This window comes from Chionomys nivalis, chromosome 1 (genome assembly GCF_950005125.1).
Source record: "Chionomys nivalis chromosome 1, mChiNiv1.1, whole genome shotgun sequence".
Lineage (NCBI taxonomy): Eukaryota > Metazoa > Chordata > Mammalia > Rodentia > Cricetidae > Chionomys > Chionomys nivalis.
Genome location: NC_080086.1, coordinates 180,870,974 through 180,887,951, shown reverse-complemented (window position 1 = coordinate 180,887,951; position 16,978 = coordinate 180,870,974). Strand labels below are relative to the sequence as shown.

Sequence of the window (16,978 nt, the reverse complement as noted above, 5' to 3'; positions counted from 1 at the left end):
CAGGTAAAGGATCTTAGAATGTATATAAACCACAAAGAAAAATATATTTTAGTCATGTCATTCAAGACATGGATGAGTTTACCTCATCTAACTGTACGATTGATACCTAGATAATGTTTCTGCATTTAATAGTACTTAATGAGAATTCATATGTAGCCTCTGCATGAATTTTAACTTCCACGATTGTCATAAGCACATTTTACATATTGTCTATTAGACCTAACATACCTGACATATAGATATGATACAGGAAAGCAAATAATGATATATTTTGGTACAATTTATGATGGAAGTGTATTTGTTTCATCACGAAACAAGAAACTAATATTATTTGCTGTTTTCTTCACACTCAGCCTTTAATAATCAGGAATGATGGGGTGTTTCTTTCATAGATGTGGGATAATTGGGGAAGAATTCTAGCATATTCTTGATGGCCAATCTGCCGTTAAACAAGTCACTCTCTTTGCACAAACAGAAAGAGAGATCACCAAAGCAAGAAATGGCCTGGGGAGTGGGGGTAGCTTCTCACCCAAATTCATGTATTCACTTCTGCTATCACAATCCCATGAATCCGACATGGTCACAGGCAGTGTCACCAAATTCAATTTTCAGAAATCTTTAAACCTTATTGTAAGTATTGTTTTCCTTTGGAGGAAATGGTTTGATTCGGTTTTCCAGCGCAGAGAACTCTACTCATTTGGTAGCGAGTTTGGGAGCCCGAGCTCCCCCTGGTGGCGAGAAAGTAACCCACAGCGGCAACTGTTTCGGGAAATCCGCAGGCGAAGCTTTAGGTCACTCACACAGTACATACTCAATTCTAAATGCAGTGCTGTGTTGTTTTATTTTATTTTTTCTAGGAATCACACTACAGTCCTTGCTCCACGTGAAGCAATCTTCAGAGCAGAAGAGCTATCTGTGATTCTTAAAGCCTATGTGTTGGTGACCTCCTTAAGGCCGTTGCGTGCGTTCATTCATTCAACCGGCACGGTGTGGAGCCCACCAAAGAAGAAACGCTTCACTGTCAAGGTAAAATCCGATTGAAGCTGTTATTTCACACAGTACGCCGAAGAGAAGTAAAATGGGTATGGCTGCCATTCTCTGACCTTTATGGCTATCAAATCCCCTTGAACAAAGATTGCATCTCTTTTATTGCTGCAAACAGAGATTTCCATTTAATAAGTGGAGGATCAAAAATAAGCTGGAAATAGCTTAATTTTCTACGGATCATGAAGGCTACGTCCTGTTTTTTCTTTCTTCAACCCACCATTTTAGTACAGTTTTTGACCTGTTAACCAGCTAGTTTTGTCTGTTTTCTGTTTTTCTGACTTTCCATTTATTTAAGAAAAAAAAATACCAGTCAGTGTAACAAATGAAAATATAATTTTCTGTTTCCGCATTCTGCTTCCTCGATGAGCGTTTTGTACGTCAGTCAATACTGACTCGAATCTGCTGGGTGAGAAGAAAAGCCCTCAAGCGTGCACAGTATTGCAAACGTTGGTATCAAAGATAATGAGGGAGTTTGCTGGAAGAGCTCACTATGCCTCAAAAGTGATGTTCTAAGGAGGTAGCCCAGGCATGCGGAAGAGCCCAGCCTGGTGGTTAGAGCTGGCTGGCTGACCAACCCTAGGACACCCAGAACCAGAATCAGCGTTATGAGTTGGCCCAGCCCAGCTCCACCCCATGGTGATCTGCCAGAGCTCCGGTTGGGGTGAGGGGTTCAGTCCTGCAGACCCAGGGCTACAGGAGCTGCACAACACAGGGTAGCAGCAGGATATCGAGGAAGAGTCCCAGTGAGGGCCCAGGGTCAATGGTGTTGAAGGGACCAGGGGCCTCCATCCAGACCAATGATTCTTTACGATGAACGCCTGCATTGTGAAAAGGCACAGGTAAAGAGTTTTACCAAGTGACTCACTGTAGTGTCATACTGTAGCTCCATGATGAAATGTTCCACTTCTTCCTCCCTGTTCTTCTTTCTCTTAAATTTTATCTTGTTTTTATATTGGTGGGAGAGGGAGATGAGTGAGATCAGGATGCATGATGTAAAAGACACGAAGAATAAATACGAATAAAGTTTTGTTTTTTGTAAAAAAAAAATAGAGGTAGCTCAAGTTCACTTGGTTCAAAATAAGTTTTCTGAGAAGACATTGGATAGAATTTAAGGAAACTTTGATTTCCCAGGAAATCATTGCTCGGAGTGCTAGCAGGAGAAATTGGTAAGAAACCAGAGGAATACGCAATGCAGTGAGGTCCCAAAGTGACTGGGTGACTTTTTTCCCAAATTTGCTTTATATCAACTCTGGGAAGTGTAGTGAGGACGCGTGAATTGTTCATTTAAATATGGCACTGAAAACATCACCGACCTGGGAACAGATGTAGGTATTCTGTAGCCCCAACGGTAGTCCATATTCTAAGGATGCAGAACTGACGGCCCAAGTCCTTAAACTTGCTTCTTTCCACGTTAAAATAGTCATCCGAACTCAAGTCTATAAACATCCGTGGTTTTCTGCGAACCTTGAAAGGAAGCGTCAAGTGGCTTATTCCAGCCTGCCTCCTGCAAGTCTTCCCAGCAGCTGCTCACGCCGTCGCTGCCCCGTTGCTCCCGTTCCCTTTCCATTGGTCTAAATTAAATGCACCTGCCGATTTCTACTCATTTTTGACCTAAACAAAATTTTGCAACTTCATGTGGTTTAACCAACTAGTGGAAGATGGGTCTAGACAGATGAGAATCATAGTCTTCAGTTATGTTACATGTTATGAATCTTGTAGCAAGTTACTATTCCCAGATTCAACACATATTTAAGCACAGACCAGGAAGGTCTACTGACTTTCTGTTAGTGCTGTTCTGTCTGGAGTCAAAGGCCTGGGAGCCAAGAGTTCACATTTCAGAGGGCAGAAGATGAGCGTCGTAACTCTAGCACACACCAGCGGCTCTGGAGGAGTTCCCCCTTCAGTCTTCTTGCTTAGTATAGTTTCCTTTTATTTCACTAAAACCACAATTTCCCATTTTTCACTGAAAGGCTCAAACATTCTGTAACTTCGAAAGTTATCGTTCTTAGTATATGTAATGTACGGCGGTTGCCACTAGTTTAATGCATGCGGACGTCTTTATTTTCTCATCCTGATGTTTGTTTACCTATTTGTTTTAAGACTGAATCTCCATCTAGCTTGTGATCCTCCTGCATCAACATCTAGAAAGTTAAGACTGCAGATGCCTCCACCATGTCAAGCTATCATCCAATGATTCCTGAAATGTTTTTCTCACTGGAGTATGTTAGTCATAGTTATATCCAATTACAGTTTTACGGGATGGTCCGCATTATTCGCCTTGCTGTGCTTTGTTGAGGCAGATGTGCTTCTCACATCGTGATGACCACGGACTCACCCTCTGAAACTGTAAGCGAGCCCCAAATTAAGTGCCTTTCTTTATAAACTGCCTTGATCACAACAATAGAGCAGTAACTAAGGCAGTGAAGGTTGAGGTTTGACAGTAAATGAGTTAGAGGGTCACATATGGCTGGAAATCCCCCACATCGCAGCTACTCACTTGAGCAGGACATTATCTTTTAGTCCTGGGCCTGCGCTCAGCATCCTTCAGAAGGAAGGAACAGCAGCATGAGGGAAAAGACACAGAGAAGAGGCAGGAGGAAACTTTGAGTTCTTCCCTTTAAAATGTAAAGTTTTAATGATCCTCTCATGTGACCTCCAGCAACTCCCTCAAGCACATGCAAGTCCCTCTGGCATGTTCACTCTTCCCTGTCCATGGCCATGACAGGCCTCACCAACTCAAAATTGCTTTCAGAATGCCTTCTGCACAGGCTTTTGGATTTTGTTCTTTTGTTGCCAAACCTACGTCTCTGCCTTGTTTTATCTATGCTAGTTTACTATCTTGAAAGGAAAACCAAGATCTTAAGTATTCTGGTAATGTTAAAGGCATCCCCCCCCTCTTTTTTTGGCTAATGGAAGAGCCACTCCACCTATTGCAGTGAAAATGGCCCCAGAGATAATGAGTTTTCTGTAATAGTCTTATTTATGCTTTCCCTGGAGCTGAGCCCAGAGCAGTCGGTTTCCCCTACATTTTTGGGCTTTATTCACTACTTTTCCATTTTTTTTGTCCTGCCCTTGGGATGGATGTGAGCCACGGTTGTACCACAGGAGAGCATGCAACTCCTGTCAGTTTCTATCTCTTCTTGGGATTTATCTTTTTAAGACCTCACCTGCTTACTCCTAAGATACCTTTATCTGCTGCTAAGGTGAGGTAGAAGGACTTCCTGAGCTAACATGTAGAAGAGATTGTTCCTTTAGTAGGTCAACATTATGTTTGATGATGCAGAGTTCAGAAAACAAGGGTGGTGTTTATGTGCCCTTCAACTGAAGTACTTAAGTTTCACAACAAAAGATCTTATTCATGTGGCTGATCAGTTTTCCATTCTGTAAAATATGTTCTTCTGGTATTTTCATACATATAAATATACACAGAAACCTCTTCATGCCATTGTGGAGGACAAAACATAAACAGACTCACTTAGGACTAACTATGTTATATCAGCATGCTGCTAAACTCTGTCCTTAAATTCCACAAGACTTGTGTGTTTGTGCACATGTGTGCATGCATGTGTGTCTGTATGAGTGTGTACACATGCGTGCGTGCATGTGCGTACATGCGTATGTGTGCATGTATGTGTGTGCCTGCGTGCATGTGTGCACATGCACGTGTGTGCCTGTGCGCATGCGTGTGTGTGTGTGCGCACATGCATGTTAATGCACTGGGTCCTACATTAGGAGGCTGAGTTAGTTAACTCAGCAGTGGTTTATTCACTGTTCAGTGAGGTGAACCCACTAAACTGGTTATCAGTGACCATGTATAGAACATGCTGGCAGCTAAAGGAAGTACAAAAGGCAATAAGAGATAGGAGTATGAGCTCATTTATTTCCAATTAGGCCTGTTGCTGAGATGCTTTATCTGTGAAAACTCTGGGAGCAGATGGAAAATATCAAGACATGCAAACTTGAGAAATATAATAAAGTTTATAGCCCGTGCTTTAAAAAGCCACTTTAGGGGGAAAATATTTTAAAATTTAAGTGAAATGTTAACTTTTTCTGGGGATGTTCCCTCTCAAAAAAGGTATGTAGAGAAATGTGGAGACTAATGGTGAATACAGCGCTTGATCACTGCATCCATTCATGCGAATGTAAATAACCTGACATGCCATTGTTAAGACATTATTATTGTCTTGAATACAACAAGTTCAACATTATGCCATAGTTTATTCAGAAAAGATCTTACCCCCTCCCTTCACAACTTCCAGCCCTTTCTCCGGCTTTCTAACTGGAATTTTTAGTTAGGTGAGTCCACGGCTGTCTTCACACACAAATCACGTAGATTAACTGTGAGAAATGTCATAAATTTAGAGTTGGCTCTTAGAGTAAAAAGTCATGAGTTATCCCTTTATTCCTTATAAATCACAGAATCAGAAGTTAACCAGCAGAGAGGAATCTCTGATGTCTGTAACTTTTTTTATGAGGGTGGAAGATTCTTCACACCTGTGATTGTAGCTGGCACTTTTGATGAAAATGTATCGCTGGAGTGATTTGTGCCTCCAGGCAGGCGGCTTGTCAGAGCCTTATTTTTGTCCAGTTGAAACATAACCTACATGAAGTCATTGACCAGGTATCATATATTTGATATCAGATATAAATTTATTTGACAAGCTAGGTGTCAAGTACAAATTTATATGGAGATAGTCCTCACATATAATCATCTTTTGGTACATTCATCTTCGTGGAATTGAATTAAAGTTCATTTGAAATTTTTTTAATGTGTGAGAAAATCGCTTGAGTCTACTTTACCCCTAACTGCCCTAAGGCCAGCCACTCTACTTTGCAAAGGTATGAATTATATGGGTAAATGGCTGGAAAGTTGTTTCCAGTAAGTGCAAGAGACTGCTGTCATTGTCTAGAGTCCTGGACACTTTGATTTAAAGGGTAAAATCTGAAGGATGTGGACATTTCTCAAGTAAGAATCATCAATGGAAAGCAAAGTCAGAGCAAGCAACTGCCAACTCCCTGACTTTCAGTCACTGACCCCCACTTTGGAAGACCTTCCTTCCATGTCTCCTACCTGCAGTCCCCTTGGGTATCAGTGAACTCCGCAAAGTGTGCACAGAGAAAAAGCCCAGAACTTAGATAAGAAGGGACCACTGTCACTTACAAGGTTCCCTTTCAGAAAAAAAATGCATGGGTCCCCTTTTCCTTCTTCCACTTAGAACTATGACACACGTGCAGGAAGGAAGCTAGCCTCCTTTGTCATCATATTTATGCAGGGCTTTGGATAATGTCAGGGACGACAGCTAGTGTGATCCCCGGGTGAAAATGAGGAACGTCTCGGGAAGCAGTGATAAAGCTACTCTACGGTTTCAACCTTAACAAGAGTTCTCTGATGTTTATTTTTATGTGTGGAACTGCAAGCTGTGGAGTAGACCTTGTAAAAGGCTTTCACTGAGCATCTGGTCCTTCAGGAGGCCTGAGCGATTTATGTCATCAATAGGAAGAACATGAATAAAAGTCTGGTCCCGGTAGTTTGTAAAATGAGCTGATATATTACTAAGTCTATTCCTGCTCAGATTCCCTTTAAAATGCATCCGGTGTTCATGCCAAGTCTGGTTTTCTGTAAGTGGGAACCATAGATAATCAACATGGAGTAAGTAAGAATGATGTTCAAGAAGAAAATAACCAATAACCACAAAACATTTATCTAATCAGTTCACAGTGGTGCTATTATTATTATTTCAAATGTGTGTTTGCTAGAGAAAAACTAATTGGCTTATAACTGCCTATGATTTTAAAGTACATGAATAGTTGATCAAAATAGTTGATGCTGTTGGTGGTAATTTTATCTTCTCAAAAGCAATTCACGCATCCATTCATTTCCAACCTCGTTCCACAAAGGATTTGTCAGATAATCTTGAAGGCTCATTAATTCTTAACATTGATCTTAAATTGTAATCCTAAATGGGAAGAAAATGATGCATTAATCATGGTTTATTTTTTTCAGTCGAATGTGGTAATTTTAGCTTATGACCCTCAATTTTAGAAACACAGGCAGGCCATGAGTCTGTGTCTGAGAGATTCACACGATGTCCCATGTTTATTAATGTTTAGTAATGGTTTTCTATCATTTGAATTTATGATGTATATTGATATTGTGGTGATTTGAATGAGATGGCTTCCATAGGTTCAGGCATTTGAATAGTTGGTCCCTAATGGGTGGTGATGTTAGATAGGTTGGCTTTGCTGGAGGAAGTATGCCTCTATTGGGGGAGGGGTTGGGCTTGAGGTTTCAGAAGCCAGGCTCCATTCCTAGCTCACTCTCTCCTGCCTGCTTGTGGTGGAAGCTAGCTACTTTCAGCTTGCTGACCCAGCTGCCACGCCTGCTTGCTGTCGCATTTCCTCACCATTACGGTGATGGCCTCTTCTCCCTCTTGAACCCTAAGCCCAAATAAACTTTTCCTTCTGTAAGTTGCCTTGGTCATGGTGCTCGGTCACAGGACTAGAACCATAAATGCAGACGTGAGAGTAACCCCAGAACCTGTGGTTTCAAAGAACGTGGTTTAATAGTTGATTCTATCACAACAAAACAGTGGGGTTAATTTACAGGATTTTATTAATTTCCACATATTTTCTCTTCAGGGTGAATGTCATAAACTGATAGATATATGAAAGTATAATGAACTCATAAGGTCGTAGTATGTGTTTTCCATTGTTGTTAACACCATAGAGCGGGTAAGTTATAAAGAAAAGTCAATTATAGCTCAGAGCTCTAGTCCAAGTTTGAGGGGCTACCTATGGGAAGATCTTCTTGATGGCAGTCCTAAGGTACACAGAGCTTGTGGCACGAGTGGGGGGGCTGGAGTGAGGAGGGAGTGGATGTGCATGCACATATGTGCACAGATGAATGCACACACATTTTCTGGATTTTCTATTTTATTTAAAATTTTATTTTTACTAGGTGTATTATATATATGAATATATATATGTGTGTGTGAATATATACATAAGTATATATGTGTACCACATGTGTGCATTGCCCACAGAGGCCAGAAGAGGGCGTTAGATCCAGGCAATTAAACCAACACGTGTCTTACAAAAGACAGCTGGGATTAAACTGTGTGTCTTCAGTGTTCTATGTGAAGGTATGTAAAGATATTATAGCAACAACATAAATGTAAATCCATGAATCCCAATCCTAATTAATAAGTTTTCTAGCAATTTATTATCTTTAATGTTAGAGATTTAAGTGGTGTTACCCATATATCAAAATATGGAGGTGAGCTAACATGCAGGGGTTTCAGTGTGAAGTCAGAGGAGATATGAGAATTCCTTCAGGGAGATAGAAACAGAGTTCTGTTGCAGTATTTGGACAAAGGTATGTGCACCCCACTTTTGCTATACCAAACCTGAGCCAGTGTGGTTGCAGAGTGAGAGAAGGGGCCAGAAGAGGGGACAAGCAGCAAGTGTGACTCCTCCTCCATGCTGGAGCCTGTGGACTTCTCAGAGGCTCTTAGACAGTTTCTCTGTGCAGCTCCTTCCTCTTTCTGTCACAGCAATGTCATTCTGATTTCTGCTGTGCTTCCACGGCCATACATGTATAAGATAAGCCGACCTTCGCATAAAAGAAAAGCCCCAATCTAAGAAGTGTTCCAGAGCCTTCTAGGTGTTCATAGAGGACAACACTGTTTTGATTTCTGAACAATCTTATGATGTCTTATTGCTATCTTAAATTTATTTTTATCTGACCCAAAAACGTGAAAAGTGCGCACACTCCCAGGTGCCATGCAATGCTCTGATATATGTGAATACTGTGTAATGGATAAAGAAGATTAAACATAACCATTTTTTTCAAACAGTTGCAATTTTTATGATGAAAATATTTATAGCCTGTGCTTAAACTTTGTTTTGTTCTTTGAGTCAGGGTCCCTTCTGAGGCTGTCTGGCCTGGACCTTGAGGCAAGTTTCCTGTATTTTCCTCCCAAGGCGGGTGTTGCAATCAGATGTGAGTCGCCATCCTTGGCTCAGAATCTTGCCCTCTTGCCTTTAAAGTACGCAGTCATTTTGGGGTATCTGTGGCCATAGCGCTGTGCTATAGCAACCCCCCCCCCCCAGGTTCCAGTTGCTTCCTAAAACTTGGTACCTTGATCAGCCTCTCATTACCTCTTCCCTACTCTTTCCAGTCATGGTTCATTTCAAAATTTAACAGGCGCCAGGAAGTGGTGGCTCACGCTTTTAATCCCAGCCATCTTGAGTTAGAGGCAGGTGGATCTCTGTGAGTTCGAGGCCAGCCTGGTTTATAGAGCAGGTTCCAGTACAGCCAAGACTGTTTCACAGGGTAATTCTGTCTTGACGAACCAAAGAAATAAAGAAACCAAGACACAAACAAGCAAACACAACCAACCAAAATAAACAAGCAAAACCAGAAACCGAGACCCTAACTGGCTAACTGAGAAAGACTTTCGGTGATGGAAGAGCAAGGATTCCGATTCCTTCTTCACCCTCCTTCTCCACTGAATAAGGATCGCTAAGGAGGACCTTTGGTTAACGGACCCAGGAATTGAGGCAGCGCACTCTGTAAGTGTCCTAAACTTTCCCATTTCTGTGTTGGCACCTGGAAAGTTTAGACATGTAATTATGACTGTCCATCCCTGCAGTTTGACAGCAAAGTTGAGCTCAGCTTCCTGTCATTGTGTGGTTAAATTGCCACTACTGATGGGAAGAAGATTAAGACATGTCAAAAAAATCAACTAATATCGCTAAAGAAGGAGGTGAGCAAACCAAAAGAGAGATTTTCTTGCTAAACACATTTGAAACCCCTAAAGGAAGAGAATTTTATGTATTCTTTGTTTAAATAGAAAGCAAATTCTTAGGATTTGATGCAACAGCCAAAATTTAGCAGACACAGGGAGGGAAAAGGTCGGAATAGGGTTGTCATCATGTAACTTTGAAAAAGATTCAGGCCGGGCGATGGTGGCGCACGCCTTTAATCCCAGCACTCAGGAGGCAGAGGCAGGCGGATCTCTGTGAGTTCGAGACCAGCCTCATCTACAGAGCTAGTTCCAGGACAGGCTCCAAAGCCACAGAGAAACCCTGTCTCAAAAAAAAAAAAAAAAAAAATTCAGTAACAGAAAAAAAGAAAGAAAAGAAAAAGAAAAATGAAAGAGAAATCCTTTACAAAGTGGTGTGTGAATGTGGGAAACAGTGAACACACGAGCAACCCACCCAAGCTGATTGTTTCAGTGCTCCTTACAGAAACCTTCCTCAGAGGAGAAGGCAAAACAGCTTTTCATTTTAACTTAGGGTATAGAAACAAAATATATTTTCATTAGTACATTTGAAGCTTAGCAAGCGTTTGTCTTTTTTTTTTTTTGAACATTTCTATTAACAATTTCCTTCCTCCTTGCTATCTGTCTCTGAGGCTGTGACAAATTTTAAAAATACCTTCAACTGTGCCAAGCAGGGAAAACTGCTCAAGGAAGTCAGACTTTTGTTCCCTTCAGGAGAAAACCTGACTTGCATTTGTCTGTTGTGATTTATGCATTGTAAGCTTAAAATGAAATACAGCCATTTCCCTTCCATGTATTAAAATGTGGTTTCAAATTTGGAAGATGCAGTTATCTTTTGTCACCTAGGAAACTGGCATAGTTACAGGAGACAAAAAAATTACTATACTGCCCCCAAGTGGTCTCTTCTGGTGTTGCATCAGTAGTCTGGGCTGTCTACTGTAGAAAGGAAAAGATTACAAATGCAAAAGAAGGAGGCTTGGATCTGTTGGTGTGGGGGACTGGGAGGAGCGAAGGGAGGGCAAACGGTGGTTGGACGTTTTGTAGGAGAGAAGAATTCAGTGACAGTCACCAGCGCCTAGGCGGCAAAGTTTGGCCTTTTCTCTTAGTGAGTCACACATACTTACTGTGTGTGTGGTGAAGGTGTGGTTCGATTGTCTGGAGTTACTGCGATGGGGCGGCTATATCGTTGAGGCATTATTCAGTTGTCTGTAGGTATTGTGGTAGAACTATATTGCTAAGATATTATTTGACTGTTCACAATCAAATATTGTGGTAGGGTGGCTACATTGTTAAGCACAGATGCTGATTTGTTTGTGCAATTTAAGTTGCCTAGGCCACAAAATTATTTAAGATGATTTCAGAAATTGTCAACCATTGGCCATTTTTTTTTTCCCACTTACAGATGCTTTGTAGCATACAAAGCTTTTTAAGTGGAGCTGGTAACGGCTTTTCGACTCAGTGTGTGAGACTGCTCCTTCTGTCCGTTCGTGATGCTTCTGCTGATTTCAGTTAGAGTCTTAGATGCTCTGCTAGCCTGAACGCCTTTGGTTTATTTAAATGAGCACATCTTTTTTCTCCTAGCACTCAAAGCAGGGATGGGTTATCTCTCAGGATTCGGCACACATGGTCAGAGCTGTGCTCTGTACCAATAGCAATATGAACACACATCTCCTTGCTGTGCTAATCATCTCTCCATAGACATCAGCAAGAAAGGAAGCGATCCTGATCGGTCCACCTCACGCTGCCCTCTGTGTCACACAGATGTCCTCTCTCTCCATCCTCAAGCCTGTGCAATCAGCTCTAACAATCTCTTGTGAAACACACCCTTAAATTTTAGGAAAAGAGACTGCAGAGAGAAGGGTCTCCTGGGACCTTCACCACGTGTGCTCATTTGTGGCATGGCTCCCCTCCGCTAGAACCTTTTTTCCAGGTAGATTGGAAAGGTAGGAGGAGTCCTCCTGGTGTTTGGTTCCTGGTTCATCACTGGGAAGATTCTCTATTCAAGTCCCAGAGCCTATCATTATCTAAACGCAGAGGTCACTGAAGAAAAACATTATGCTAAGGAAACACATTTCATCTGACTTTACTGTGAAGGTAAAAAGAAATGTGATTTAAACATGAATAGGCCAGTGATGACTCCTTTCAGAATGAATAATAAACAAATATTTGATTGCAGTCTGGCTCAAAGGAAGGAAAATGTATCACTAGTTTGAGAGCTGTGGGATTGGGTATGCAGGATGGACAAAAATCCTGAAGCGCTAACTCTACAGAACTGTGAAGGGATATAGGGTAGAATGCTGACTTTATGATATGTGTATGTATGTCAGCCCCATTAACAGTTTAAAGATGTATAAAATGATAATAGTTTTAATAAGGATTCCGTGAGTTTTTTAAATCCCTTTTGAGATATTTACTGGGATATCCTATGGGCTACACATTAGGCAAGGCACCAGTGACAGAGAATAAAGTCTCTGCTTTTGTTGAGTTTTTTCTTACACATATTGGTAGACACAAATTTAAAAATAACTATATGTAAACAAATGAATACAATTACAGATTTTTTGGGTAGTGCTAAGAATGAAACGAACAGCTGAGGAGTAAATAGTAATTGCCTTACCCAATATATGAGAGCTAAAAAGATCTTCCTGTTATGCCCAAATCTGCAGAATCTCCGCAAAAGCCAACAAGGAGACTGAGTCCTGTATGTAAAAGCAAAGAGCCTTTATTTTAATCAAGTTTGAAAACTCGGTGTCTCCGCAAGTCCAACATATTGGAATAACCAGAGAGCCCTGAACTCAGTTAGAAAAGGGTTTTATAGTAGTAAAGGTGGAGGTGAGGGGTCTCTGAGGTTCAGGACCCCTGATTGGCTGACATTTGTCTAGGGGTGTCCTGGTGAGTGTGTGCTGGCAGGAGGTCCTATCTACAGCAGTTGAAATACTAGGCATTTCCTTTGAATGGTCTGTTTTTGAATGGTGCTAGGTAATCTCAGTTTGTGGTTTTTCTGCAACCAGGTATTGCCTCGGGGTAAACTACTGAGACTTGGGCCTTTATTAAATTTATCAATGACTGAATTCTACTCTGGCAAGTGATAATGATTGGAAGAACTTCTTTTGGGTGACTTGCCCATACTTAGTTTATCATGGCTGGCCCCCACATTTCCTTAGTGGCATATAACATATGAACTGTTCGAGCTGAATGTCATTTAAAATTTGCCGGTAAGACATTCCCAGCTCAGTGACAACCCCAAAGTCTCCAGGTGTGAAAGAGTTCGCACATCCCTCACCCTGTGAGCTCCGGGAGTGCACATGAAAGCTGCAGAGAGGAGACTAGTGGAAGGGGCAAGAATAGAGTCACACAGGTCTCACAGGCAAGGGAAGAACTCAGCCCCTCCCGCACTCTGGGAACCAGCAGTGCACAGGGCCCGCCAGCCACATTTGCTCCTCTTTACATGCGCCTTGCTGCCCTGTGTTGGATAGACTATCCAGGGCGCTGAGTGGAGGCAGAGAAACCCCTCACATTCCAGTCAGATGGGATGCTGGAAGTTTAGTGGTTGAGAGGATGGCTGATGGAGAGGCAAGGACACCTTTCAGAGGTAGAAACAAGAATTGGTTTGGGGATGAGAAAGAAGATGAGACAAAAAGGGGCTTGCTCAAGGAGGACTCCTCCCAATCATTTGAGCTATGATGGCATTTACCTACTGAGAGACCTAATGGAGGGGGCATGAGATGAAATAGGTGTGGGTGCTCTATTAGCTCCCTGCGATCTCTTTTCATCTGCTCCCTTCCAAATTTCATCACCTGTGCTATCTATGCCGCAGAGACACACTGAAATCTCACATCAGTAGATGAGAAAACATAGCTTTGGTCCTTTTGAATTCGGCTTATTTTCCCTTGACATAGTGATTTCTGATTCTGTTCATTTCCCCGCATGTGTCATGTTTTTGTTTTTCTTCACAACTGAAAAAAACTTACTGTGTGCTTGTGCCATTTTCCTGTCCCATCCATCTGGTGGTGGTCATTTAGGCTGACTATGTTTCTTAGCTAGTGTGAATAGGGCTGTGGTAAACATGAATGTGCCTCTATCTCTGCAGTGGAAAGGGGGAATATTGAGAAAAGGAAGGGAACCAAGGGGATGGATAGAGCAAGGGGTCAAAGGACTTCGTTTAATGTCTCCCATCAACTATCATGATACTCAGTGTATTTTTATCTAGTAATAGTGCCCAGCTTCTCAGGAACAGCAAGGGAATAGCCCTTTAAGGCCAAGTTCTTTTTAAGATTTTGGTTTTTACAGCAAATTGAATGCTAGCTACTCCCCTACACATGCATCCTCAAAAATATACCATGGCCCAACACCTACAGCCATGAGTTTGACATCATTTAGACAAAGTGTCTTAGGAGATGTACAAAGTCAATGTCTCAGTTATTGGTCTATTGCTCCGAAGGCACACAATGACCGTGGCTGCTTAGAAAAGAAAGCCCTTAATTGGGCGCTTGCGTACAGTTTCAGAGAGTGGGCCCATAACCATCATGGTGGGGAGCATGGCACCGAGTAGATAGACATGGCACTGGAGCAGCGGCTGAGAGCTGACATCTTATCCACAAGCAGCAGTAGGGAGGGCCAGGCGTGGGATTTTGAAACCTCAACAGTAGTGAGGTTTCAACAAGCCCTCATCTCCTAATCCTTCCACAAACAGTCCTGTCATTTTTAGGAAAACCTCAATTATTTGATTTTAGCAATAAAGAGTCAAGGGTCAGATCCTGGGATGAAAGCCTGTTGGCTGAGAGAGGCAGAGAAAGCGCCCAGCTGACCTTCCTCCTTAGCTGATGTCCCCCCACAAACTTCTATTCCTATGCAGTCTCAAACCAAAGCCTCAAACCGAATGTCCCTCCCTTCTACTTCTTGTCCATCTCTCTATCTGTTTTCCTGACTCCTATTACTCTGTGTTTTCTCCCTGTTTGCTTCCTGGCAACTGGTTACTTGCTCCGCCTCTTGGCTTCTGGTTGACTTTATGTAACCTGTTTACAGCATCCTGGCAGAAAGCTCTTGGATTAAAGGTGTGCACTAGAACTGAACCACACCACGACTAGAAAAGGATTTTTCCAAAAAAAAAGTGCAGTCTCGGGGTTCATAGTGTGATCAAATGTCCTGCAAAACAGTGTCACCAACTAGAGACCGAGAATTCAAATCCATGAGCCTTCCGGGGCCATTATCATTTAAATCACCAAGTGAAAGCCATCCTGGATTTCAGAGCTGGCCCCAGATCAAGTAGAGGATGAGCTCACAGGACAAAGTCAGAAGGGCTGGTTGCTATGAGAGGAACTGACTCACAGAGGGGAAAAAGTTACAAAACCGAGCAAGGGATTAGAACTTTGTACTCACAGGAATGTCAGCAACCACTAGGAGCTGGAGAGGAAAGGAATGGGTTGTCCCCTACACCCTTAGTGGGAAACATGGCCCTGAGGACAACCCCGGGTTGCAGGTTTGGCTCCCAGAACTGTAAGAAAGTACATTTTTTTATGCGGTGTCATCAATATCTGTGACAGAAGTCATGGGAAATGGGAGTTTTGTGTTTGCATATTAGGGCATTTTATCATCAGGATTGACAAGATAAAACCCAAATATGAGAATAGAGAAATATTTAAATTAGACACAAGAGACCCTGAGAGAAGAGGGAAAGGATATTTTTTCTAATGGTTTCTCTATTAGAAAAGGCTGCTTCTCTAGTGGTTGTATACTTTCATCATTTAAGAGACAGAAAAACGATTTCCTCATAAACATTGGTGGGGAATAAGGACATCGAATTCATTCTTCAGACTTGCATGCGATAGTTACGTTTGATCATGGTCAAAACTGACTCAAAGAAAGGGCAGTGTTGAATCTTTCCACTATCTCCCCTGATTAATTCAGCTCACTTATTTTCCAAAACTGTTCAAAGGGAGACTAATTTGTGCTGGCACTGTGGAAGAGGCCTCATAAGAGAAACGCTATCTGCAGTGGCAGAGAAATATGTGTTTCTAAATAACTGTAATACAGCACACAATGCAATAAAGGACTCAGAGATGCTGGCATAGTAACCAACAGTAGTGAGAGGCAGCCTGGGGAAAGTCGGGTAGACTTGAGGATGGACGAGACTGGAAGACAGAGGAGGAAGTCGTTCTTTGGTGAAGGGAAGGAAAGCCTAAGTATAGGAAGAAGAGCACCTGGGGCTCACACTTGGGGGTGATCTCTTGTTCCTAGCCCCTGCCCCCTTGCTGCTTCTCAAGTGCCTGTACTCCACCACAGGCTTCTTACCATGACGCACTTCTCCGTAATGGACAGACGACACACTTTCTTCTTTGAAGGTAATTTTCTTTTTTTTTTTTTTTTAATTATTATTATGCATACAGTATTCTCAGTATTTTGCCTGCATGTCTGCCTGCAGGCCAGAAGAGGGCACCAGATCTCATTACAGATAGTTGTGAGCCACCATGTGGTTGCTGGGAATTGAACTCAGGACCTTTGGAAGAGCAAGCATTGCTCTTAACCTCTGAGCCATCTCTCCAGCCCTTCTCGGGTATTTTGTTACAGTAACGGAAATCTAAGGAAAGAAGTAGGGAGGGGCTTGGGAGAGAGAGAAGACAAAATGAAGAGGGGGATTTCTAGACCAGATAAAATGTTTTAAGGGTCAAAACCCGAAAATCTCGAGCCTTGAGGAATGTAAAATACAAAACAGCTGTCACTTTACACAGTACTGAAAGTGTTCGCTTAAATTGCTCCATCAGAAATTTTGACACACCTGGGAAGGGTTCATCTAAGGATGCGGAAATGAAGATGCATGATTCTGTGGCGAGGAGCCTGGTAATAAACGTCAGTTAGGATTAGGATTCCAATCTCCAGTGACTAGAACTGTCTTAATTACCCCTTGGCAACCTGAGGCACTCAGCAACCGTTTACAGTCCCTTCAGAAAGCATGTCAGCGCCTGAGGCAAGCACGCTGCTCAAGTTTGCTCTCCACACAAGTAGCACACTTACCAAATCAGTGCAGGAGAGCTGAGTGAAAACAATTCAGTCAGGTAAGTGTGGGTGGAACAGCTTCCAAGTTTCGTGGACAAAAATCCCTGAGAAACCTAGCAGGATTCTTCTCTGATTCTTTTCAAATGTTTTTA

General features: G+C 42.2%; 1 protein-coding gene across 2 annotated transcripts in view; it reads left to right on the top strand.

Annotated features, from left to right (window-relative positions):
• Positions 1–16,978, top strand: part of Cped1 (cadherin like and PC-esterase domain containing 1) — a 280,079-nt gene that overhangs the window by 113,700 nt on the left and 149,401 nt on the right. For both annotated transcript variants that reach the window (XM_057776723.1, XM_057776730.1), the window contains one exon: positions 858–1,026. In XM_057776723.1, the coding sequence (XP_057632706.1) occupies positions 858–1,026 (169 nt within the window). The remainder of the gene's footprint in view (positions 1–857; positions 1,027–16,978) is intronic.